Here is a 27684-nt window from a genome sequence, read left to right as displayed (position 1 = left end):
GCGTGTGTTCAACCTTCCTTAAGCGAGCAATAAGAAGCAGTATTAGGTTTTCTCAAACAGTATAATTATTATCCTCATGTGAAGTTATCGTTTGCAAATTTTGTCGACGCCACCGTGACGTAATCCGACGCTCGTGACGTCTCATCGTCCTTCGAGATTCCCGTTAGAAGTCGACAAGTCGCTGCTTGACTTACCAAACGAGATTGTTACTTTTTGTTTCATTATACTATTATCCTCATTAGCAAATACCTGTTCTTATCAACTTAACATAAACAAAATTTGTATAGTTTTAAGAGGATAGATTAAATACGAAAGAATATTATGTTAATTAACTCAGAACTCGCATAAGGCATGCAGCTTATTATTGATATTATATAATATTTTTAATTAATTTTGTATACCTAAAATTAATAATGATATGATTGTTTAACATGTTACGATTATTTCTTAGTATAGATGAGTTATTGGTAGAAATTTCGTAGTAATTATGCTTTTGTGGTAAATAAACTCCATTTTAACAGTTTGTGTTTGGAAATAAACGATACTATGAACAATGATGTAGTTTAATTTATAAAACTGACCGCATTACGCAAGTCTTGCTGTTATTTGTGAATCATATGTGTTTTCTTTTTTTCTTATAGTTAAACTATATTCTTACCGATAAATATTAAATGTCTAATCATAAATAATTATTTTTCTTAATTAATTTCCCATTAGTTTCTCCCGTGATGACCTTTTTGGCTTTAGAAAAATACATAATTAAAAATGGAAAAGCCGATGATTTTTTATTCGTTTTTAATTTATTTGGTTACCAGTTGCTGTGATGTTAGTCTCGGAATACCATATTTAAACAGGTTTGACCTATCTGTCATGTTTATTAATTTGGAATTAAAATAATTAAAATTTATTTGTAATTAGCTGTTGTTTTTATATTTTATGTATTTACTGCGACAATAAAATATAGGTGTTGAATTATTATCTATATATAAATTCTGTCTATTATTACAAATTGTGGTTGGCGACCGTAATTGACGGATGTTATCATTCATTCATTAGTTTGGCAGTAAGTAGTCGATAGTGACTCACAAAAAAATTGACGCGTCATGAATCCCCTCGGAACCTGGAGAATTATTATTTAGATTCCCGGCAGCACTGCAAGTCGCAAATAGTTAGCTTTTTATTTCGGTAATGAACGTTTCTTCATAAATTTACCTGTTATATTGCGATTAGTATTTTGGAAAACAACGATTTTATAAACCTTTAATTTCTCATTCCTCGGTGGGAGTATGACATATTATAGTTTTAGCTTTACAATATCTAATACTATATTAAATGAGTTTAGTTTTGTATACAGACGATTCAATGTTTTTTTCAATCTCCGATTAAAATAAATTAGTGACGCTACACGCTTTTTAGGTCTGGCTTTAGATTTCCGCACCTGTTTTGTGATCATTTGGCAAGTAGGTGATCAGACTCCTGTGCCTGACACAGGCCGTCGACGTTTTGGGTCTAAGACATTACACTTTGACATCACACTGACATTACACCGGTTATATTCGCCGTTCGAGGATGACGTGTTAAATGCGCACATGCAAAGAAAGTCCATTGGTGCACAGCCGGGGATCGAAATTACAACCTCAGGAATGAGAGTCGCATGCTGAAGCCACTAGGTCAACACTCATGCTCAACTATCACTAATTATTGTATTGTATGTCGGACACGTAAGCAGTGTTCTAACTCCTAGTACACGCCATGCTATGACCTACATAGGAAAATCCAATTACACAGATTTTGGGTTTGCCACACCAAGACATTTGAAAGGATTGCATCTTAAGTTAAGAAATGAGGAGGCTAGGTTTAGTCTTTACAATTAAAATTTTATTATTATGCGTGAACTGTATACGTATGTTTGCAACAGATATGTATTTTCCACAACAAATCTTATATAAGTAATAATAGATATTACGCTCAGTGATAATCGAGGTGGGTTTCCCTCGGCAGCGCTCGACGGACATTTGTGAGCGGGTCGTTGGCGGAAACGTCGCCCAAAACTGATTCGTATGATGTCTCAGCGGAGCAGCTTGTTTTTATATTAGGTCATACAACATTCACAATTTGCCAGTGATGCAATATTCTCACTTTATTGTCAACAGATAAAGATAATAATCTAAGCACAGCAAATTGTTTTGTAAGCTCAAGCCGAGCCAGCATCACGAAACACTGTAGTTGGATTCCATAAAGGTATTATAATAATTATGATAAAACATAAATGGGTCATTAGACGTCGCGTGCCGGCCGGCGTGGTTCACGCCACGCGACGGGAAATCACAGCGCGCACGCACCCACCCACACAGAAACACACACACAGGCACAGGTGAGCGCGCGCCGTTACCTCGTGCTGCGCACGCGTCGCTCAAAACCCAGGACATACCTACTAATCAGTAATCTTACCTGTTATTCAATATTATCGTTTGCAAATTAGACGTTTATTCCGTAGTAAGATAATACATGCGGGTTATTTTCATATTAGTGATATTTATGTATGTCGGGTTTTTAAATTTATTACTTTTAAAATCGAATAAATATACTATATTTTAAACTTTCCTCCACGTTGGCGTAGGTACATAGCAGATCATAGAGATCCATATGTAATCACAGTATTTCGTAATATTTCAAGGTACACGTATTATTGAGTTAGGTCATGACTAATAAACATTTACCTTCTTAGTCACCAAACAAATTCGCTCGAGAATAGATCGATTAAGTGCCGCTCGCGGTCGCAAAAAAGCCATAATCTGTTATTTTGGATATCTCATTATCACACAAAATATGGAGTTTAACAACGCTTGTTTGTTTAACAACTGACCGGTCTGTTGTAAGTCCAAAAACGCCTCCAGCGTTTTACAGTAGTTAGGCAATTGATATGATTTATTTTACGTAGTCAATGCTAGCAATATAGTGATAGAATTACACAAGAGTGCGTCAGTGAGCATGGCGAACGGTAACTGAGTCACCTTGGGTTACCCCCGTGACGTGAACTTAATTCACTCACAGCCAACGACTTTCAATGATATTAGTACTTTCACCCGTTTTAAACTATAACTACCCAATATATTTCAATCACCTGATTTATAAAGCATTTATTTAATATCCCTTATTCTCTTGTCCTTATTAACTTGGCATCAACGACGTATTTGATGATTACAATTACATGTTTTGATCGGAAGTACCCAGAGGGTATACACAGAGCGTGGTTAGTGTGATTTCAAGTTGCAACATGTTCACTTGCAGTGGTCTGTTGATAATAATAGGATTTCCATTTTACAACCACATTGCCGAGCACAAACAAGTTTTGCAGGCTCTTTGTAGGTGTCGGGTAAATCACAAAAGCGCCGCTTAACACTCTCCACCAGTCCTGATGCGTTCATGTCGAGACTTGGCTCTCCATTAATGGAACAAATCGTTTTTAGAACCAGATATCATTAGAAAATAAGGACAACAATAGCTGCTTGACTTAATGAGTTCCAAGTATTCGTTTATTATTTAAGAAAGGGCTGAAGTAAGAATCATGTATAGTGTACCTTGACCAATTTTAGTTTTGACACATTTATGGTTTTCTTCTATATCACCTTAGCCAATTACTCAAAATATCATTATTTTATTATTTCGTTTGAAAGCTCGCTTCGGCAAGAAATCTATTTTTACATTACATCGTGAATGTCAAGTGGGTGAAGTGAGAGAGTCATGTCAGGAGCGTAGCAAGTGAAGATCCGTGCTGTCTGCCTACGCTTTCGAGAAATGATATAAATAAAATAAAAAATACCAAAATGTTTAGTACCATGTACCTATAATGGAGATGGCTCGTGACTGCCTTAATTTAACCCATCATAATTGCGCGTCTTGTTGATTTATCTGATGTTACGTTTTAAAACAGTGATATTTTTAAGATATTTCGTTGGGATCAAATAATATCACAGGAAATGCAATTCATGTTTAAAAAACACCAAATCGTAAGTAATGCATTATTTTAATATAAAATATGTTACTATAAAAATGCGCATGGACATTGCGGATTTTTTAAAACTTTCCAATAGGAACACGTTAGTCATAATCATACGGTTAATAACCACACTGGCCCAGTGGCTACAGTACGCGCCTCTCAACCCTAAGGTCATGCTGATCGGATAAAAATAATAAAGTATTTATTTTTTATTTTAAACCATTAAAAATTGAAATGCAACTAAATTACAAAAAGTAAAATCTCGTTAATTGACCACAAATCTCCAAACAACGCTTTCTATGATACTCTTTCATGAAAGTTTGTGTCGGTTTGATGTTTTGTTTGGAGACCCCATTCACTTGAATCGAATAAGTGTATAGGTGCTAGAGAAAGCCCACCATAAAGGCCTTTTCAACTGGTTTTCAGAAGAATATTATGTATTATCTTAACAATTTGCTTCTGTCTGTACATCATAAAAATGCCTTCGGATATAAACGGGGTTTTTGTTCCTAAAATCTTTTCATTTTACATGCTTAGTGTAGCTTGTTAAAGGAAATGAAGAAACAATTTTGCAAAGAGGAGACAAGATTAGCTCACCCTCTCCTACATTCGTCGTCTTCTTAACATTCATTTGAACAAGCCTTAAGCAATATTCATTTTTAATAATCATGAGTTAACCGCAAATGATTATACTAAACTTTTGATTCCGATTACTTTGCGGTTAACCAATATGCCTTTGCCGTTATTTTTACAACAAACAATATATCACACACTTTCATTAATTTTAACACACAAATATCTTCCTTCAATCACCAATAAGTGGTTATTATAACTGTATTCTGAAGTTTCAAATAAAAATGAACTGTAGATAAAACGATTATGTTTATAAAATCTTATTTAAGTTGTATAATTTAGTCACGATGACCAATTAAAAGGGATTGCCAATTTTATAGCTAATTAGATTAATTACACTCTAGCTACACAGTAAAAATAATTCAAAATAGATAAACAGAAACCAAAAATTATAACAAAAAAGTTTCTATGGTAGTGTATCTTCAAGGGTGGCTAATTAGACCCACGTTGAATTTAGCTGTAGAGTCAAATGTTAGAATGTTGTTGTAGTTTCTTTGAACCAACGAGGTTCAAACTCAAACTCAAAATAACTTTATTCATATAGGTAGTCAAGTGCACTTATGAACGTCAACAAAAAAATATGTTAAATTAATATAACAATAAAAACTTTATTTATGACAAAAGGGTTGTGACAAGATTCATATATCGCTTAAACACTAGGGGAGTGAGGCCCTGTGTTGTGGATAACTAGATGACAATTATTCAGGTACATGTTTAAAACAGGTTAAAAAAAGTAATTTTAGTTTTACAACTGTGTCTTATAAGGCATGAAATTTGAGTGAATGAGTGAGTGTGTGAATGGGTGAGTGTGGTTTGACTGTGGGGTGTCTAAACGGTCTGCGATAGGCAACATTAAGATCTGCTCTTTGTGCAAGTTCCAAGTTAATCAGTAACGATCCGGTAAACAATATGTTAGAATAGACTCAAGATATACACTAGCTTTCTGATCCTAGAAGACTGTGCATCAATATGCTTTCCCAAGTGCGGTGTCGAACCGTTACCACTCGTAGGTATGCTAGAACTGGACATTGGCATGGATGTCGGTTATGGCATGTGCATAGTTTTATGACTGGTACGATTATTGGGTGGGAGCAAATAAAATTAATCCTAAATTTACATTTACTGCCAGTTCTCATGTCAATTGCGTAGAGCGGGCAGGAAGAACGGTTGAGGAAACTCTCCGCCGCTCTTTTAAATCGCCAAGTTTTGAGTCAACAGTTCTGTAGCGGATGATGCATTTTGGGACATTATATTATCATATAAAAATATTATTAAAAAATATATTTACTATGGCTGACAAGTTAAACAGATTAAATAATAAAAACAAAAATTAAGCAAAATTTTAGGATATAGTGCGAAATACAAAAGAAATTTTCTTATTTTTCAAAACCAGTAATCTGCATACGGTTTAAATAAATTGTGTAACCAACATTCGTTACAATAAACACGTGACTCATTTTATACAAACTTCACAAAAATACAACAAACGCGGCTAAAAGGTATTCAATCAAAAACAAGGTCTACATAAGGTAAGAAGTTATTTTATTTGTTGCATACTAATTGTGAGCAAAGCGGAGGAAATCTTCTGGAAAACCCCGACATCTTTCACTAGATGTCTGTCAGCGATTACTTGTTATTTTTCGAGTTGGTGGTTGAGCAATGCATGTGTACCTCGAACCTCTATCGAGTGACAAGCAGTCATCTGAATGCAAGTTCAATGTCCGTGTGTGAGTGACCTTAATACCGGGCGGATGCGTGACCGATACGGCGCTAGTGCGTGCATGACGCAACACGCGTACGCTGACGCGGTGTGACGTCACGACGCAAGCCCCCAAAGATGCCCGTCGACGCTCACCAGGCGCAGCACATACGGTTCATGCGACATACACTTGCAGCCGACTGTAAATATAACGTTTCAAAAATAATTATGGTCTACATCTTTCATTATCATATTATTTCTACGTATAAATTTAGTAGTATTATATTTACAGTCTCTCCATCTAACGTTGACGTTATTTTTATAGTGAGACATCTCTGGGTCAATGTAATTACAACTTCTAGTCGTATATAAATATATTCAGGTCCTGGTTCAAAGCGGTGCATTGTAATTCATTCGTTTAAAATCGTGAGATTATTGAAGCCACGTCCATTGTGATACGCAACACATGTGATATGCCCTTTGACGTCACTGAACTCCTGTTCGTTTAATTGGAAAAAGGAAACCGTCATCTGGCAAACTGCTGTTTTAAATAAAATAAACTAATCCTTTAGTTTCGTCTCTATTATTTAAATGTTAGGTGTATTGTAGTTAGAAATTTGCACTGAACCAAACATAGTCAAAAAATGTACACTTTTTTTACATGAGAAACCTAATATATATAAACGAGATACATGTCGCGATCTGCAGTCCTAATTTTAGTCTACTAGACTCATCCTGACATGTATCTTTTATGCCCTTTTAAATTGGTTACACGCGCTAATATCACAAATTTTAATGAATACTCCATTTACTGAGTTATATAAATATCCGCCATTCATAATAAATGAGTCATTTATTCTTAAGTGAGCTAGTTGAAGTGTCCATGACAATTCTCGCACACAATGAATGAATTCCCACTTTGTGAGGTTCGTATCGCCGTCGCGGCAGGTAATGTTCTCAGCTTAAGTTGTCAAACGATAAGCGCCGAAACGGATGTAACATAAATATTTGTGAGGAGTTTGTGGAAGTCGTGAATGGGTCTGATGGGGGCTGCAATAAACAATAAAATATTTATGTGGCTGTGGCACAATACCGTGATTGGCGCCGGCGCCGCATTTCTGCTCATATTTTGTACTTAGAAACGTGTTTTTTTGCTACAGATAAAGGCGGTTTACTTAAGTGCCGAAACTAGCGGAAATAATTTACAAACATAATGTTGCTAACTTTGTAAAGTTAAATACGGCTAGTAAATGTTTGTTGTATTGTTTGAAAATGTTTTCTTGGAAGTACATGGGTCGCTGGGGGATATCATGTGAAGTACCTTGTTCAACATTCCAATGATGGGACCAATTATTATAAAATGCCGCGTGAGTCATAATTTACACATTTTAACGATTTTTGATTTCAAGGGCATGGCAGTGCCTTTTGTGCACCCAGAATTGTAACAATATTCCAATTTCCATCTTTTTAATTTATGTAAAGCTATATAATATGAATTATTTTAAATATAAGGCGATTACTTTCACTTAAGAATGAATTTTTAAATAAATACCTAAATTTACGATTAAAGACATGCAACGTGTCGTAAAAATAGTAAGTCGCACTCAAATTACCTTATATTACATATATACAGTAATTATATTATAAAAATAACGTTCTAGGAAAGTTCTGGAGTGGAGCGACCATTAGTACATCACATTGACTAATAGCTTTGGAATGCTGATACTCTAATAAGTACCTTTGGAAGGCTTACACTAATACGTTGGAAATAAAACTCATAAAAGTAAGCCTGAGAGCGCAAATGCACTTGATTACGCCGCTAGAATACTGATGTGATTACGCTAAACTTGTCTCCTCCATAACGACAAAATAAGTGAAGTACCGTAACCGGGACTATTATAAAGAACTGTCTGTACGTGGACCTTGATTAAATTGAAGGAGTGATTCATTGAACATGATAAGTTCGAGTTTAAGTACTCCAAAACAAAACTAAATAGTATTTGTGGAGTTTTAGATCAAAACTTCATTCAAAATGATGGATGGCCTTATGGCGTATTGTCGTGGAGGAAAATCCAAGAATTTTCTTTTCACTAATCTGGCCTATTTTGTCGAACTTGCTTTCTTAAACGCCGTACAAGGCTAAAATTACGTATATATTCTTCCGTTTGACCTTTAGGCACGACTTTGTCACTATTTCCTTAACTTTTACGATGTAACTTCACTTGAAAACGTCGATGGCCTACCAGAACGAAGCAAATTTAAACAGAAAAATACTTTGCGATACAAAGTGCCTTCACACGATCCTCAGGTATACTATGTTTTTGTCCGTTATGTGATTCTCAATACACATTACACACTGTATATGATCCGTGAAAAGGAGATACAAATGCGCAGATATATATTATATGTTCTATATATTCGCTCTTGCAAACATAAAACGTCTGTCGTTTATTCTTACTATAAAGTATCGCATTTCTTTATTTTAATTTGTATGCTACAATAAATTCCCTTTTCAATAAAATGATGAACTTGGGAAGTATAAATGGGATTCAAACGCTGCAGAGACAGAACATTCGCTGCACCGCAGTCAACTTAGACGCATTAAAGTATCTACATACTTGTGTTGCTTGACGTCTGTCAGTCTGTTTATTGATTTAGGCATTAGTGTTTTAAGAACTTCTGAAAATACAGACGTAAATGGCGACGAACTGACGTCAGTTGGAAGTCACACCCTTCCCCTTCTAGGAATATCAACGCTTCTCACATAAGTCTGATGTAATCCCGTTCGGTTAGTCCCTCCTCGACTGACTCATGGTACACGTCCGGCTTGTTGTGATCCATCTCTTAAAGCAGCCTTTTAAACATTATAAATTAATTTTTGTATCGGGAATACTATCTGTATTTCAAAAATGTAGTAATTGACGTAAGGAAACCTGAAAGATCTGATGGGATACCCAGATATTTCCACAATATTATTTTTAAATTTATAGTCTTTTTTCCATCATAGAAGATAACAATATTTATAAGAAATAATCGTGTTTGTTTGAATGACTGTCATACATCAAAGGCGGTGGGAACATAATTGAATATCGATATTGGTTCATTTGGCGGAGACCACGTGAGCTGAAGAATGTGATGTCAGGTTGTGATTAGCATGCTGCTGCGGCAAGGCCGACCTAGCCTTGACATCGCCGACAAATCACCGCACGAGCCGCTAATTGCCTCCTAACTGCTGTTTTCCTGCTTCTTATGTTATTACTATGATAATAATTACACTACGCACCTACTAAGTCGCTGGAACGTAAGGAAAACATTACAACGTTTCTTAAACCTTAAATTTAATTATCTGGATGACGAATTTTAATGAAAGTAGTAAATCACCTTCGATAGTGTAGTAAATTGAAGAAAACGTGCCGTTTGAGTAACATTTCAAAGGCACTTCCTTCACTAGAAAAGATTTTCAATTTTAACAAGAGGTCAAGGATTTTGCTCGCCATAACCTGTTTTCTTCTTATTCATAATACTACCTAGTCCAGCTATAAGTTATATTACTAATGAAAATGCATTTTATAATAAATGTTATTAAAATGTATACCTAAATATTTATTAAAATATCAGCAATGGCCGCCTTTGGCTTTTATACAGGCCTTTAATCTGTTTGACCACAAATCTATCTATTAACGCACTGTTTCCAAGGGAAATTTCGCTTCTGCTTGCTCCAAATATTTACTTTAAGAGAATTAATGTCGCTTTGTAATTTAAAACTGACCATAATTTGAAGTCAGGTTTCAAACCAGGGTCCATTAGTTCGTGCCGTGTGACCAGGTGCATAATCCCTCTGGAAACACCAAGGTATATTTTTAAAAAGTGTATTGCTGAGGGGTTTCACAGCATGATCCAAGACTGTATCTTGATATACTTTGGCACAAAAATGTAGAAGACAGGCCCCACCAAACCATCACTGACGCGTGGTGATGACCACGTTGTACCTATCCGACTACTGGAACGGCTTCTTTAGAACTGCGGGCGTACACTTTATAATTTTACATTTTTTCATCGGTAAAGAGTTAATTTCTGTGTTCTCAGAAGGCATTTTGATCGATCCACTCTCTTTATTGTAAACATTGATTTAGGGCACGCCTGTATATCGACGATAAGCACCGGCTTATAATACAGAGTCCTAGCGGGAATCTTCATTTCTCACGATTACTTTTTTCTTTCTAATGGGGTTTCGATTCATCATTAACATCCTTTGTAGTTCTAGTAGCACTCGGCCGCCCCTTCGACAGATGAAGTGTTGTTGTATCTGTTGACAGTAAGATATACGAACATACAGCTGATACCAAGCTTTTGAAGTGTCTGGAATATGACCACGCCATACCCACTTTGTGTAAGGCGATCACTGCAATTTCAAATAAATAAATCGTTGCAATTCCAAAAAAAAAAGTTTTTGTCTAACATTATTGATGGCCAGACTAGTTACATATATCACAAGCGGACCCGACAGATTTCATTCTGTCAAAAAGATTTGGAAAATGGCAGTTTTTTGTTCCTTTTCATTTTATAGTCGGCGCAAAAATTATCTTGAACTCGTTACTCTGATGATGGGCGGTGTGTGAGGTTCAGCTCGGGTGACCAAAGTAACTTCGCTTCCACGAACTATGGCCACCCTTCTGTGATCCCCTAAAAAAACCCCGACTGACCCTCTGCTAGAGGGCTTCAAACTAAGAGGCGAACTTAGGGTTCAAACCTGATTGGAAAATAATCTAAAGGGACAGTAGGAAGCTAAAGGTGACAAATACATATTTAAAATTGTGTGCCTCAATGACATATTTTCTTATTAGTATGAATCTAAATATTTTTGTACAGATAGGGATATTAAATTAATAATTGAAGATAATAAAACCCTTTTTTTTAACACGATTTGTTTAACAGGTGTAATGACGTGAAACTGATACAATAATATCACGAAGCCAACCAAAATACAGCTCTTACATTTTTTGACTATTCAATTTGGTCGGCTTCACGATATTAGATTCTCCAATGCGAACGCATTCTGTTTTGATAGATATTATTGAATTTGTAATTTGTGCAGCGATTATAGGTTACGTTAAAAGCACACCGACATTACTTAGACAACCACAACAGTGAGAGCTTGTAATATAATATGAACATTATTGAATAGCAATAAAGTTCAAATTGATTCCACATTTTAGTTAGAAAACGTTTGTATGGAAAAAAGAAAATAACTGTTTTGAGGGGTTCATCCTTGGACTTCAACGAACATTTAACAAAAAAACACATTTTGCGATTCATTTTTATATTATAGATAAAGTGGTTGTTTGAATGGTTGTATTTCTTTCACTACCACTAATAAGAGATATTGAGATTAATATGAAAATTAACTGTCGAACATCGTAAACTAAAGTCATTTAATAATTGTATTATCGTATGCAAATGTGAAGCCGCGATCGGTATCCATAATATTGCTTATAAGTCTGCAAATCGCTCGCTCGTCCGTAGCAATCGGAATCCACTACGTAGCATGTGCTACGGGGCCGGACTGCGCACGCGCCGCGCAGTCTGCCTGTACTGTGATCGTAATATTATGTTCGTGAGGAAAGGATTTTTGTTACTGATTCAAAAGTGTAATATACATATGTATACAATACATTTGAAAACCCTTATGATTATACCTAAACGATTTTATCTCCCGGTAATTCCAGAAATCAGGTATTATTCCTTATGTTTTTAAAGAATTTTCTGATTTGCACGAATACACATACACGTTATACAAAGACACGTAATATCCAACAGATCTAATGTTTTGTTGTACATTACGTTTTTTTCTATAATGATTTCATAACATTTAAAAATTGGGTATCATTCTATGAATCAGAGAACATAATTACCAACCGATTACACGAACGTGAAATCAACTGACGGAGCGATGCTTCAATTACGCAACTTAACTTGAATGCATCAATATTTTATTAATTATAGTTTAATATTCCTTCACTTTGCCTTAAAAATATAAAACTTTATTAAAGTCAAAGTCAAAATAACTCTATTCGTATAGGTTAACAAGTACATGAATAAACGTCAGAAAAGAAGTTTCATTATTTCTAACTTTACATTTAATACCAGTCCGCAAGTCAAGGGCGTAGAAGAACTGGCAAGAAACTCTCCGTTACTCTTTTTAATAGCTCAGATTTGAGTCATACAAATTGTTTGAACTGGAGCAAATCAATCCCAAGGTTTACAACGATAGCTTGGCATTTATTTAGTGATAATTCTCTAACTTCCCTTGGGAATTTGTTGTAAAAACGACCACATAAGGAGTGGTTTATCTTCTTGTCGTACTATCACTCGAAAGTCACTATTTATTTTAAAATCGTTTATATTTTTTTGTACATACAACAAGACTTTAAGAATATATTGACTATATAGTGTCATAATACTTAATTCCTAAAACTTATTCCATACCGACTCTCTTGGAAAAACACAACAAATACCCTGAACAGCCCCCTACAAAAGTAAGACCTACATATCTACCAATTTAGGCAGTAAATGGAGCGAGTCATCCGGCCGAACACATCGGACCATGCTCGCGCCACCTCCACTGCGCAACACCACAGATGAAAGTCGTGTGAGGGCTCTTATCGGGCAACCACATTAAAATGAGGTAACAATTGCAATCAAAACATTGTGGTGTGGGATGCAATGTATCATTACGGATTCCCTCTGAGTCATCGCGTGAAATCGCGCGTGCCTGCCCCGTTTCCACTTAGCTCGTATATATTTTATCTGATTTTTTATGCCTTTTTTGAAATAAGATCATGGAAATATTTAAGAAACTTATCACCAGTACTTTATAGTTTATCTTTTTTTTGTGCATTGTGGTTTTAGAAATATTGATTTTGAATATTAGTATGCAGTTCTTACCATAGAAAAGAAACTACATTGAATTGTGAATAATATACAGTATTATAGTAATAATATTATATATTATATGTGAAGTATTATATGTGATACATTAAATACAAAATAAAAATTTCACCTCAATTTGTACTTCAATAAAGATATAATATTAATCTTATCTGGACGTATTACCCAAGTCCGAGACTAAGTACCGAAATCGTCTTGTGGCTATAACGGGTATAACACAAGGAAGGAAATTGTAAACAATAACATTGTACATAAGGATCGTTCTGGATATTACGTATCTTTAACTTGAATGCAATTGTGCATAGGATTTACTAAAATAAATATTGTAGTCCTCCTTATAATAATATATTTAAAAAGGGTTTCTTTAGTTACAAGTAGAAACTGTAGGAAATTAAAAAGATTTGGCAATAGCGGCCATATTGCCCAAGGCTACTTCAATGTCGCAGGGACACTTATCGTCGTATGGGCACTGAAGTGATTAAAAATTAAAAACAAAATTGAAATTAATTATTCTTTTAAATTGCGATGCTATGACAGTTTAATGTTTTGTAGTTTCAACAATCATAATGATATGTTAAAATATTTACTAAACATTAAATAAAGACTTTGAAAAATTGGCTGCAAAGGTTTCATTATTTGTGAAAATCCTGATGCAATTACAATGAACAAAGCGTCAATAAAATCGTTTTACAGCAATTTTTACAACATAGCAACAATTTTGAATACAGATTGGCTTTAACATAAGAAAACGCATATTTTTCTCACATTATATCATCATAATCTCAAACGCTTGTTTATCTAAATATAAATACAGTTATCTTATAACATGAATCATCTAGCAAACGCGTATAATGAGATAAGTTAGTCCACAAATCTCGGACTCGGAAAAACCCTTTAATATTATATATTTATTTTTGAAATACTCGACAAGTACTTATCATATTACACTTATATCAGAAATTTATAAATTGCAGCATCTGATGCATAAAGCGTTTGTTTTGTATAATTGATTATTTTTTTTTTGACTAATATATTTCCAAGTACTATATAAAAAGTCCAGAATCTATTTATAATCAAATACAAAAAAAAGATACAAATAAAATGCTCATCATAGTGGTGAGTCAATACGGATCTATCCCGTAGTATGTGAGTATCATTAAGTATTCTTGTAGCGTAATAGTGGCAGGTGCCGATCTGGCCGCCCTGGCAGCAACTTGACGCATCAGTTTTCCATAGAAATTGTAATCAACATCGAAAGCTATCAATCTTATGACTAGGCCGTTTAAAGTATATTTTACTCCAGTTATTTACATATTTGTGAACGTTTTATTCTGTCCAATACGAGGTTAATATTTTTTTTGGGTTTGAGTAGACTAACCTAACCCAACCAGCCATACAATGTCATAATGGGCCTCCCTATCAACATTTTATAGAACATATGGTTTTTACTGTACATTACTGATTACGAAAATGCCAGTCTGCAAGATCATACAATGCATACATCCATGTATGCAGTTCAAAGCTTTGACCCAGATGCATTCTAGCAGTATTTGGTAATAAGTGCCAATCGTATGCTTTTCCGGACATACCACACATTCGTGGGCCTTAAATACGGTACAATGCGTGTTTTGTGAGGAAATTAATATAATCCAGGCTCAAACACGCAATGGAGTGGTTTTCTTGAGACCATGACACACCGGAAGGCTTGCACATGCCTCGCGGTCCTACACACTGCACGAGTGCTCGTTCCTTGACCCGATCTTGTTTTTAATCAGAACTCGTAAGTTTTAATGTTATATAACTTAATACTACTTCAACGTCGCCGACACATATTTCAGAAAGAAATTCACCCTCCGATTATTTATGATATGAGACATATATTTAATTAAATGTAGGAATTCAATGAATAAATTTATACTAAACGGCAATTGATTTTTTTTGTTGTTATCACGCAGGCACCATAACCATCTAATTAACTTTATCAGTCAATTTATGTAAAGATTATATTTAAATAGATATTACATCCATTTGTCATTAGAGCACCGTTCAAGTTTCTTCTTGACACAGTTTGAATAATATAAAGAAAGGGCTAAATTAAGTGTAACTGGCGTGTGAGTTTCGACCGACCGACACAATGGCTTACAATAGATAATAGAAAGGCTTAGAATGCGGTGAATTGTCTGCAGGGCCCGGGCCCTCTGTCACTCGCTTCCCACGTGGTAGCCTACGTGACGATGCGCACGACGCAGCACGGCGCTGTCTTGCATTGTTAGAAACAAAATAATGAAATTAGTCTTCTCAAGTATATCAAATTCAAAGATTTTATGTACCGAACGAAATGTCAATGGTATCTTCGGAACCTTGCCTAAATACCTCCTCCTCCTCTCCTTTTAATAATATATTTTAGTTATTATATTTTAAGGTTAGTTATATTAATTTATGTTAGTTGTAGGATTACTTAGTAAATCCTTAAGTCATCGCGTTATATTAAAAGGCAATTTGGCATGTTACAAGGAGGTGCGTCCCAGCATATGAGATGAGATCGCCCAGGCAGACCGGCGGCGCGAACAGTTGTTGTATTTCTTATTGGCATGTAAATGTATGCAGATTGACAGATTGTAACAACGTGTATTGAAGCACGAGGTGCTTCATGTTGTGTGCGACATATGAAATGTCATCGAATCATGTTCAGGCTTTGAAATGACCATATTCTGCTTTAATTTGAAAATGGGTGAAAGATAAAAATTTGTGAAATTTAAACTGTGAGCTCCGTATACCTGTAGTAATTTACTGCACCAACAAAAATATTCTCGACACTGTACTAGGAAGTATAGTGGTAAATGCAGCGTTGAGTCACACAGGCAGCTCACCGTTGTCGAATAACGGTGCCAGGTGCCGGGTGCCTCCTTGTCGGGATTCGGGACATGAGTGGTAATAACACTTACTGAACTGATTATTAGGTCTCTACCGGAAATAATATTTATATTACAATGACAATACTTTTCTTCTTGTTCGTACATTGATTATATTGTAAAGCATTATTCTCTTGTAATGAGGCCTTGTGCCACAAAGAACGGTTCGGTGGCCGTCGATACACAATCTTATACTAGAATAATAAGTCCTGAGTATATCTTCTTAACAGGAAGAAAGGCACACAATATTATCAGCCGAAAGGATTTGCAGAAATTCTATTAGTTTGGTAACAAAGAGAGGTTAGACTGATGCTAATACCTTGCCTCACGATAGTTTTCAAAAACGCACTAAACACTCACTATAAAATTTTAAATAGTGGACGTAACTATTATCAATTATAATTAACAAAAAGTATATATCAAAATAAAAAAATGTCTACCGTAACCCGAGTAAATATCAACCATGACTCAACTAATAAATGTGACGATCGGCCGAGAAAAAATAATTGGGATCACCCTCATCAAAAATTATTAAAATGTATTTCGAACAGGCCTTATAGGAATGCGCAGTGCACACTCAGCAGTGTGATAAATATTTAAAATAAACAATCACTTGATTAACACTATATAATTGTACGTAAATTCCATTAATTAGACGGCGATCTCGGCTAGTCCTGTGACCCGTGCTGGTCCATTGTTCACGGGCGCTGCACGTCGTTCTCACAAACAACTTAGGCGACCTGTCATCCGTAGCAACATAATCACAATTTACAATGCTTCTTTAATCAAAATACCCATTTTGTTTTACAATTAAATGATTCATGAAAAGATTACCCGCGAAAATAATCAACAATTCGTTGCCAAGTGCATGACTTTAAATAATTCTTGCAAAACCTCTGTCCTACGCTGGATCGAACTGAGAGTAACAGTTATGTCCACTATAATATGTGCTCAGTTTGTGGTCGGGAGGAACGCCAGGTGGCCAGAGTGAACCCACGAACTCTGCGGTTTACAGCATCCGCTTCGAAATTAATAAAATCTTAATTAAAAAATAACGGTCACTAATATTCACTATTGAATTTATTAGAAATCGGATACAATTTATTTAAATAGTTTAAACTTTCATACAAAAACGCAGTGTTCTACCGGATAAAAAAGTCGTGATCAAAATTTTCAAGATACGTCTAGTTTTGAGATATACGGAATTAATCGCGCTCTGCGAGTCATAAATAAAACCTAACCAAACTGAATCGCACCTAATTCGTGCCTTGTTTTAAAATGTAACTCAACAACACCAAACTAAGTTAAAATAGGGTTCAATCTAACAAATATGAGATTTATATATATTATATACCTAAATTACGGTAACATTGTGAATATTGGCAATAGTCGCGTGACGAGTTTATTGTCGCAGTCTGCTCCGGGTGCATCATACCTTCTGCCCTTGGCACCACAGAGCCCTTTCTCTGTAACTTTCAACCGCGATCCCGAACACAATAATGAATTTTCGGAAAATGGAAATGCAGGATCGGTATCGGTGTCGCTTATGGAATTTGAGTAAGAGCGAACCTAATGAGGAAGTAGTTTTGTAGTTTTCCTTCGTTTGTATATAGATATTTATTTATTGATCAACAAAAATTTACATTTTCATATATTTTTAGAGGTTATCCATTCTTAGTAGCGAAAAATATCCAATTACAGATTTTTACTTTGTTAGAACTGAACATGTTTTTTGTGTTTATACTCCCAGCGTACATTATGTTCTGTAATAAATAGGTTTAGCCGTTTACTAAAGCTAAACTATCAGGGACACATTAACATCGTACCGAATAAGTCATAATTTTAAGATTGCCTTTGTAGCTCTCATTCTTATTATCTCATTCATGTAATTATGATGAAAATATATTTTTTCCTTAACTTTACGCAACATAAAACCCTGTTTATGTCACCCTCACGGCTCACCTACGTATTTGCTTGTGAGTTGGATTTGCTGACGTCAAGCAACGGAAGCTAGGTGCAGGGAACGATTCTTATAATATTTCTTAATAAACTTTGGTAGGAGAAGACGAGACCTAGGATGCTAGGCAGAATCATAACATTGATAGTCAAAGGAAGTGCGGTTTTGTTGGGAGTCTCCGCTCTCGCTGCCAAGTCGATAATCGTACTAATTTGTATACTTGCAGGGTTTTACCATTACTTGTTGTTTGTCAAATACCCAAAACTAATTTTAATTTATCTTAAAGTAGTCCAGTACAGTAGATACTTTTTTTATATAAAAATTTGTTTTCTATATACTTAAACAATTTTTGCATAAAAGCTAATATCTATTTTTATGATGTATATTATTACTAGAATTTTCCTTTTTTTTTTAGACCGCATATTATTTCTTTAAATAGAATTTGCGATTTAGATTATATTAGATTCAGAAAACAACATCCACAAAAATTAGGGAATTAATATGAAAGTATTAAAAATTTAGAGTTTATTTACTAACGGGCGACATCTATGGTTGAATACAAAGACTAACTACAACTGTATGTTGTCTGTGAACAGACTTATTACTTTTTGTTATAACAATTATATGGTCTATACTGTAATCTTGCTGTGAACTACGTAGACAGCTGTGTTTGCAATTTGCAATGACAATTTGACATGAAATGAATGTCAAACACAGGTCAAACTGTCTGAATTTTGTGAAAGATTGTAGGAGTTTTTGTGCTTCTATTTAGTTTTGTACTAAAATATTAAATAAATACAATGGCTAAGAAGACGTACGATTTACTTTTCAAACTTCTCTTAATTGGAGATTCTGGTGTGGGCAAAACATGTATATTGTTCAGATTTTCAGATAATCATTTTACAACTACATTTATATCTACAATCGGTAAGTCGGTTTCCGTGAAGACTCAAATATTTTTATACATAGGAATTTAATGGAATCCTAAATTTATTGGTACAATCTCCATCTTTAATTCTCATTATCACCAAGGTCGAAATTTAATAGTATTAAGCGTCAATAATGACTTAAGGTTCGTTTAATTGTTATTTTTTCAGGTATAGATTTTAAAATAAAAACTGTAGAACTTAGAGGTAAGAAAATCAAACTTCAAATATGGGATACAGCTGGACAGGAGAGGTTTCACACCATCACAACATCTTACTACCGTGGAGCAATGGGCATCATGCTGGTGTATGATATCACAAATGAGAAAACATTTGATGATATTGTCAAGTGGTTAAGAAATATAGATGAGGTAAATAAAGTATTAATATTTTTTAAATATTTATGAAATTATTTTCTAGCATATATTTCAGTACTATTAATTTTAAGCTGTACTCTTTAACTTTCACTATAAAAATATGACAAATGTATGTTTATACTATGCATAATTGCTTTTACTTTTTTTTAAATAATTATACTGCTGTGTGTAGCAGACAATATTACTGTATTTGATATGGTATAGTTAAACTGGTATAAACTATATGAATACAAGGCAAAATGTGAAAAAATTTAATTATTAAATATATTTTGATTTTTTATAAACCTATGCATTTTCAGCATGCTAATGAAGATGTAGAAAAAATGATTCTTGGCAACAAATGTGACATGGAAGAAAAAAGAGTTGTCAGTAAAGAACGTGGAGAAGCGGTGCGTATTACTCATTTTATATTCTTTATGTCAGACGTCTTAAAGTCTGTGTTCTGTGTAATTTGACAGTTTTCTGTGTGTATTTAGTATGGCAAGTCCATAGAGCCTGAGGTCATACTTGCTAATTTGGTTACTCACGCTAACAATCTAATTTGTATCGTCTCGTTGCTATTGTTCTTTGTTAAGTCATTTATGTATTTACCTATTTGAGAATTGATTTCATAATGCATAATAAAGAGTAAAGTGGTGGTGGTATTTTGCAGATAGCGCGCGAGCACGGGATCAGGTTTATGGAGACATCTGCCAAGTCCAACATAAACATTGAATGCGCATTCTCAGAGCTGGCGGAGGCAATCCTCGACAAGACGGCGGGACGCGAGGCGGACGCCGACCTCGCTCGGATCGCGGTCGAACGCCGACCCTCGCGCGCACCGCCCGCCCGCGCCTGCTGCTCCTAGGCTACCGGCCCACGACCACCCGCACACTCGGTGCACCATATCTTCATAACCTCGTATCGGGACCGTACGTCGCAATCTTTTTTTGCTCTGCGTCGCCGGTGGTCCGTAACAGTAGTTCCCGAAACGAGTTAGCATTGTTCTCAGTGATGTGTCAGTAGTTTTACCCCATTGATGTCTGTATATTTTCGGGCTGTATGTATATGCTTTTCATAGCTTCCTCTTTGGAAAGCTAAATCGAGATATCTCTTTCTTATAATGAATCATCTTCGAGACAAATTCTGTCAATTATGCTTTGATATTTTGACAAAACATGTCAGTATATTCCAGGGTGTCGAGGATACCTCTACTGAGATTCACCGAGGCCTCATTATCACAGAATGTCCTCTTACTATTCAGAGATTTCTTTGTGATTAATTTAAATACACTTCCGTACTCTACGCATGTTTCGATGGTTAAAACTTTAACATTTAATAACTTAAATATAAATCTGTCTTCATGATAAACACAAGTTATCTCAGTTTTAGATATATTATGTATCGCAAAGTAACAAATTGCAGTATCCTCGGTCTTGGAGAGGTGCTCGACATCTCGCAGAAGCCACAAACGGATGCAGTTAAGGCACATTAGTGTAGCGTAGTGTAAGCGATGTACTTTATAAACTTGAAACAATATTATCGCATGGTGTATGTGTCGTCGGTTTTACCCGCTTTTTATTAAACAATGGCGTTGTAATTTGTATATTACATTCATAATAAACGATCTACTTTTATTATTGTTATTTAAACCGTCACCATTTGTCTCGTAACTGGCTCGATATGATTGAGAGGAATGAAACATATCCTTACTCATCGGCGAAGAAGATGTATTCATGTATTTATTTGCATTCCATAACGTTTACAAAAGATGTTTATGAGGCTTAAAGCTAGGTACAATATTATGGACCCTGTTAGGGCACAGCAAAAGAAGGCATTACAAAACCTATATAACATAGCTAATAGCAACACAATAAAAAATAGCACATAAAACTTCCCACTCCCGGCTAGTACCAATTACATAGAATAAAATTTTTTTATTTATTGAATTTTGTATATTTAGGGATTAATAATCATGAAATTAAGCTATATTTTTATCTTCTTGGTACTCATTAACGCTATAATAACATTTACGTATAAAAAGTTTTTTTAATTTGTTTGTATAAATATATGTATCTTTTTTTCATTTCTTAGTGTCTCCGGTAGTTTATTATAAATTTTGATTGACATGACTAGTGGGCTTGATGCATGTATTTGTAATCGGGAAGATGGTAGGTTTAGGCGTTTTTTGTGTCGAAGTGTACATCTTGTCTGTATGTCTTCGCGTGTGGTGTAAAATTCTTTGTGTGTATGGGCAAATTTACAGATTTCCAATATGTATAATGAGGGTAGAGTGATAATGTTTAGTTTTATGAAATGTGGTTTGCAGCTGTCTGTTTGTTCTATGTTAACTATGATCCGAATTAACTTTTTTTGAGTTGTGAATAGTGCTGGTGCGTCGGTGCTATTTCCCCACATTATTACCCCGTAGTTTAGCCATGCATGCGCATAGGCGTAGTAGGTAGTTAGAGCGGTTTTCAGGTCCGTAGTCTTTAAGAGATAGATAGAGATAGAGGATGTTCGCCAAAAAAACATTCGCGATACTCTTTTAAAATAGCAAATCATCAAACGACACTTATTTTAAAACAAATATCGCAAATTTATTAGAAGTAGCCCGTCCAGCACCAGCCCCAGGCCCTTTTATCAACTAGATAATCGTTAACTTTGTAGTAAGCCTTTTTCACAGCCTTTCTTTAATGCATTTCTTAAATTTATTAAAAGGCAGAGATAAAAGAGCCTCTGGGATTTTATTAAAGAAGAGTATCTATTAAGGACGGGTCCGAAACTGGCAGAGATTGGATGACGATGGCGAAAAATAAAGTAGGGTGGAAAAAGTTGGAGGAAGCCTTCTCCCGGACAGGGGCCGCATCTTAGTAAAACTATAATTTTTCTTTTTATTTTAATCAAATGTATGTCAAATATGTGGAATAAAGGCTTATTATTATCAATTTAAAAAAAATAATTACTAACTTTAGATAGTCTAGTTAGAGGAAATTGCAGCCTGCGTTTGTTCCGAGCATTAATATTGTGCGCATGTTCTATTCTAGTAAACGTTTCAATATTTTTGTATACAAACAATAATTTCATTAATATATTGCGAGGTAAAGGTAAGTATATTAATTTCCTTGAATTTAATTCTCAGAGATTTCCTACATTTTAAATTAAAGATTGCACGAATAGCCCTCTTCTGCGGGATGAAAATAGTTTCGACATCAGCAGCATGACCCCATAATAATAAGTAAGCCATAAGTCATTAAGCTGTAAAAGTGAATAAAATCAAGTTTAGCCATGTCGACATCAGTTAGTGAGCGAATCTTTTCAATCGCGTAAGCTGCAGTACTAAGTCTTTTTGCCAATCCGTTAATATGAGATCACTGAAGTTATGAATACGTGGTGATTCCAAGAAATACAGTCTGATGTATTTTTCTCTACCATGAAAGGTAGGTCATTTATATAAACAAGAATTGAGCCCTGTGGTACCCCCATACCTACTGCTGACCCAGAGGACCTCTTAGCCTTCACTTTAACCTTCTGAGTGCTACCGTGTAAATAGGAAGTCAGAAGTTTTAGTGCGGTGTTCTTGATGCCATGGTGGCGGAGTTTCCCGATTAAGGTCTCCTGTTGGACACAATCAAATGCTTTGGATAAGTCACAGAAAACACCTTAAGCGGCATGCGACTCCTCACAAGCCTTAAGGATATTTTTTTTTAATTAGGACAAACACATGATATAAATTGACATACGTACAAAAATATAAAAAGCAGTGCCGTCCCTATAACATGTGGACACGACCAACGAAATCAAGTAGATACAATATACAGTGTTAATACAAACTAAAAAGAATTAAACTATTTGAACTAAGAAAATAAATTATTGGTACTGTGTCCTAATTCTACTCTTAGCTGAGGCCAGAGAACCATGAAAAATGTCAAAATTCTGTGCAATTTCATTATGGTAGCGACATATCTATATAACTCAACACCGGCATCGGCTGTCGTGCGACTCTTGGTAAAACCGAACGCTAGATAGATAGGTAACCGGTAAGTTGATTTAATATAGTTTTTTCAAATATTTTACTACAAGTAGGAAGTACAGAAATTAGTCTAAAGTTACTAGGGTCGGACACACTACCTGCTTTAAATAATGGAATTACTTTACTATGGCCCAAAGATCCGTAGTGTTCTTAATGTCTATGGTTCTAAATATCCTTACTATATCGTCGGCACCAATGTATTTTCTAATAAATTTATATTGAAGTCACCACATTATTCTTAAAACTTTACACAAAATGCCGCATTATAAAATATATTACGCCTACTGTCTGTCAAAAACGTTTCTCTTAATTGACGGATCTTGCCCTGGACTAGTTAAGTATATCAGTCAACTGAAACAAACAAAGAATTAAATTTTTAAATGATTGTTGACACAATATGGGGATTGCGTACATCGAGTCGGGTCACGTCGGGATAACCCCGCCTTATCGCGGCCCGTGCCTCAGTTTGTATTGTCTTCGCGATGTTGCTACTACTGCTGCTCGTTTGTTCTTTCGATATCGCGTTACTTACTCAACGTAAGTTTTTGTGTATTTCATTGAGAGTTATACGATAGAGAGCTACACGCTCAGTACTGTAATTGGCTCTTAAAACTTGAGAAGGTAAATACGATATCAAAAACACATTTCATATATGTTACAGCGGAATGCGTGATCGAGCTGGGGTGCCCGGAGTGTCTGCCGGAGCACATGCCGTTGGTGACGTCACACAGCGCAGTCGACGGCGAGATGCGCCTGCGCAGCGGAGACGAGATCAGGTTCTCGTGCGGCGCGGGCCGTCTGCTGCTGGATCCGCTGCGCGCCGCAGTCGTCGCCGTCTGCGAGGACGGCCGATACCGTCTCGGGCACGATGCTTCACTGCGGCATCTTCTTGAGCTCGGCTGCCAGGAGGAAATCTTCGAGGACGTCTTGCACACGGTAACGACATCGACAGCGACCTCGTAGTCTAGGCAATAAGCGACCTCGGGTACCGTAAGTTTCTCGCCTTACTTCATTACCTTTCAAGGTGGAACACTGTGCGGCGCCGCTGCAGGGACGAGCGTATCAGCTCGCGGACGCGTCACAGGCAGTGCGGCACCTCGCCACTTTGTGCTACGACGAGGACCGAGGCGTGGCCACGATGGCTCACGTCCGCGGCGCGTCCCCGCTGCCGCCGCATGAGCACGCTCGGTCTCCGCTCTCGTTGCTCGGCAACTTCAACGAGATGTTTGACGCGCGCACTCGCCGCCGCGCCGAAACGCTCTACTCGGACGAGTCTAGCCTCAATCGGCGCCTGCGCGAGATATTCAAACACGACGGGGTAGACTTCGCCGGACAGACGATCACCGGCGCGAAGCTCCTGGCCGAATCCTACTTCGAGGATAGATACGCGCGCGTCTCGCGATTCGCGTCGAACGCGGTGGCCGCGTGGACGAGCGTCAAGGAAGGTAACTTGCTTCATCTGCAGGAGGACGTGGCCCGGCTCCTAGCGCACGATCCGGCGCTGGAAGTTTACGCGGGCACGCACGGGCAGGGGGTCGTGCGCGCGTCCGGCGCGCGGACTCCGCTACGGTTGATCGGGGACCGGTTTCCCGTACCTCGCTTCTTGTGGACGGTGGCGGTGGACCGGCGCCGGCGACGTGCGCTCGCCGTGGTGGTGCTGAACGACCCCTTCGTGGCGGTGAGTGAGGTGCGCGAGGCGGTGTTCTGCGAGAGCGCGTGCGGCCGCGTTCCGTGGCTGCTCTCGCTACGGCGCGACCGTCGCTACGAGACGCCGCTCTACGGACTGGCCTTCTGCTGCCACGTGCACGCCTTCTCCGAAGCGGTCCCCGAAATGCCCCGGGCCCTCCTGGAGGATATTCCGGCGGGAGACGCGGGACTGCTCGCGGAATAGTCTACTACAGACGGTTCGACGTCGGTAACCGTGTCTATTCCCGGTCTCCAACGCTTAAACATATTATTTTACTTTCAAAGATACGTACTACGTATCGTATACGTTACGTACATCTTGTAACGTCCTGTGAAATAATAAAGCTCTCATTTCAAATTCTTTCTGAAATAAATTTATTGAATAGCTTGACTTCTTTTGAGTCTTTACAGCCTTTTTGCCAGGATTTATGTCCATAACATTCACACAAATATTTCTTACTTACGAATATAAGTCACGTTTTAGGAAAGCTGTTGCGGGCGTGAATATAATTAAATAAATTTAAAAATTAAAAATAAAATATGTTTATTATGGACTATAAGATACATGTATCACTTATTCCACGTCATTCAATTTGTATCGGTAGACATCCCTACTCATCGGCAAATGAGACAAAGGAAGGAAACTCTACGTACTCTTTTAAAAATATCAAATCCTCATGAGATAGGGTCCCCTCCCTATTCGTATTAAGTGACCCTTGAAGTTTTGACTCCATGGTGAAATACAGAGTTGTCATCCAGATTTAACTCTTTACAATTGGTCTCGTACCTTGTAGTTTTTTTTCAAAATTTAATGCATTTCGTATTTTTTTTACATTACGCAGATGGTATTTATAGGTGGGCAATGGACAATCGAAGAGAGAGCATTGTTCACATAGTCAAAATTTGTTAATCAATGTCTGTCGTTTGATTTTAAAAATCAAGGATGTGTCATCAGAAAAGAATACTATCTGATGCTTTTTTCTCTACCATAAAAGTTTTGATTTGAAGAATTGAACCCTGTGGTGCCCCCATATCTACTGCCGACCCACAGGACCTCTTACCATTCGCAGTAACCGTGTATGAAGTCAGAAGATTCAGTGCTGTATTCTTGATGCCATAGTGACGGAGTTTCCAGATTAAGGTCTCGTGTTGGACACAATCAAATGCTTTGGATAAGCCGCAGAAAACACCTAAAGCGTCATGCGACTGCTCCTAATCCTTAACTATTTATTTATATAATTCAACACCGGCATCGGCTGTCGAGTGACTCTTGGTAAAACCGAACGCTAGATAGATAGGTAACCGGTAAGTTGATTTAATATAGTTTTTTCAAATATTTTACTACAAGTAGAAAGTACAGAAATTAGTCTGAAGTTACTTGGGTCGGACATACTGTTACGAGCTAGGGGATCGGATAGAAAATGCCGTGGATTTCTTCAAGGGTTTATTTCTTGAAAAATCAATGAGGAATTTATGGGCACAGTTTAATTGCAGAGATGCACTAATTACACACACAAAACAATCACTTATTACTTCACTTATGCACTCTTCACACAGTACTTTATCACTTGTATTCACTTTATTCGCACTGTATCGCTTCGGTGTTTCTCTCTTGTTATCGCATTCCGAACTAAAGGCGACTAGTCGCGTTTCGGCTCGCTTATATATCCCTGGGAAGAATTCTAAACAATATTCGAGAACTTTCTAGGCGGGCTTGCTACTGAGTAGCGATTGCACAATTCTAGAACGTTCGCACTCTTTGTCTCTTTCGCACGTTGCTCCGTCCTTGTCGTACGGCCTTCTAGAGTGCTCGTCTAGTTTCGAGAAAGTTCTCATATTCTCTCTCTCTCTCTCGTATCATTTCGTCCTTGTCTCACACCTAGAAAGTTTGGTCTAGAATATTCCTTCATCAAAGGGGTATACCTAGGCCTGAAAACTGCACCACTCTACTACACATGTTCTGAAACCGACTGAAAAAAGGTTTCAGCTTCCTGAAAACTAGGGTAACATTATGGAAATTACAATTTTCTAATATGTGATTGACCCTCTCCTGAAACGGTCAGAAATCATATTACAGCCTGCTGAAAAGTTCTCTAAGTAGTGGAAAAATCTAGAAACATTGCAGTCGACCCGTCTTCGTAACAATACTACCTGCTTTAAATAATGGAATTACTTTACTATGCCCCAAAGATCGGTAGTGTTCTTAATGTCTATGGTTCTAAATATCTTAACGATATCGTCGACACCGGAATGGGTCGGAATGTAAAACTGACCTTGCACTCGTCTACATTATCTTTGAGCAACGATTCGGCGAGGCAGGGAGATGATCGAAGAGACTCAGTAGTCGAAATTGGAATGTCAGAGAAGTACTTATTAAAAGCAATCGCTATCTCTCCGACACATAGTTGGATGTCTTGATTGCGATCTGTGACTCTTCCAGTTTCACTATCAATTATCCTTCAAGCCATTTTAGTTTTAAATATGTGCAAAATATAGTAGATTTAGTACAATCTGTTTAAAAATGACACAACATA

The 27684-nt window shown here is 36.7% G+C and overlaps 2 protein-coding genes across 2 annotated transcripts; both read left to right on the top strand.

Annotated features, from left to right (window-relative positions):
* The first annotated feature begins 18857 nt into the window (after nt 1-18857).
* Nucleotides 18858-21068, top strand: LOC123709727 (ras-related protein Rab-10). Its single transcript, XM_045661249.1, has 4 exons — nt 18858-19076; nt 19247-19446; nt 19752-19841; nt 20105-21068. The coding sequence occupies exons 1-4, from the start codon at nt 18950-18952 to the stop codon at nt 20297-20299; spliced, it is 612 nt and encodes a 203-aa protein (XP_045517205.1). The 5' UTR covers nt 18858-18949; the 3' UTR covers nt 20300-21068.
* A 2830-nt stretch (nt 21069-23898) lies between these two features.
* On the top strand, nt 23899-25511 carry LOC123709725. The gene is made up of 3 exons (XM_045661248.1): nt 23899-24001; nt 24126-24400; nt 24489-25511. Exons 1-3 carry the CDS (start codon nt 23947-23949, stop codon nt 25353-25355), a joined length of 1197 nt encoding a protein of 398 aa, XP_045517204.1. The 5' UTR covers nt 23899-23946; the 3' UTR covers nt 25356-25511.
* Nucleotides 25512-27684: the final 2173 nt, after the last annotated feature.

Source organism: Pieris brassicae, chromosome 5, assembly GCF_905147105.1.
Source record: "Pieris brassicae chromosome 5, ilPieBrab1.1, whole genome shotgun sequence".
Classification (NCBI taxonomy): Eukaryota; Metazoa; Arthropoda; class Insecta; order Lepidoptera; family Pieridae; genus Pieris; species Pieris brassicae.
The sequence above is the reverse complement of the archived record's forward strand: the minus strand, read 5'-3'. Positions and strand labels throughout refer to the sequence as shown.

Excerpts from the sequence above, each read along its gene's own strand:
- LOC123709727 (XM_045661249.1), top strand. The coding sequence starts at position 18,950 with ATGGCTAAGAAGACGTACGATTTACTTTTCAAACTTCTCTTAATTGGA. Across the intron at positions 19,077-19,246 it reads TACATTTATATCTACAATCG|GTATAGATTTTAAAATAAAA; the intron begins GTAAGTCGGTTT and ends TTATTTTTTCAG. Across the intron at positions 19,447-19,751 it reads GGTTAAGAAATATAGATGAG|CATGCTAATGAAGATGTAGA; the intron begins GTAAATAAAGTA and ends ATGCATTTTCAG.
- LOC123709725 (XM_045661248.1), top strand. The coding sequence starts at position 23,947 with ATGTTGCTACTACTGCTGCTCGTTTGTTCTTTCGATATCGCGTTACTT. Across the intron at positions 24,002-24,125 it reads TATCGCGTTACTTACTCAAC|CGGAATGCGTGATCGAGCTG; the intron begins GTAAGTTTTTGT and ends TATATGTTACAG. Across the intron at positions 24,401-24,488 it reads TCGAGGACGTCTTGCACACG|GTGGAACACTGTGCGGCGCC; the intron begins GTAACGACATCG and ends TTACCTTTCAAG.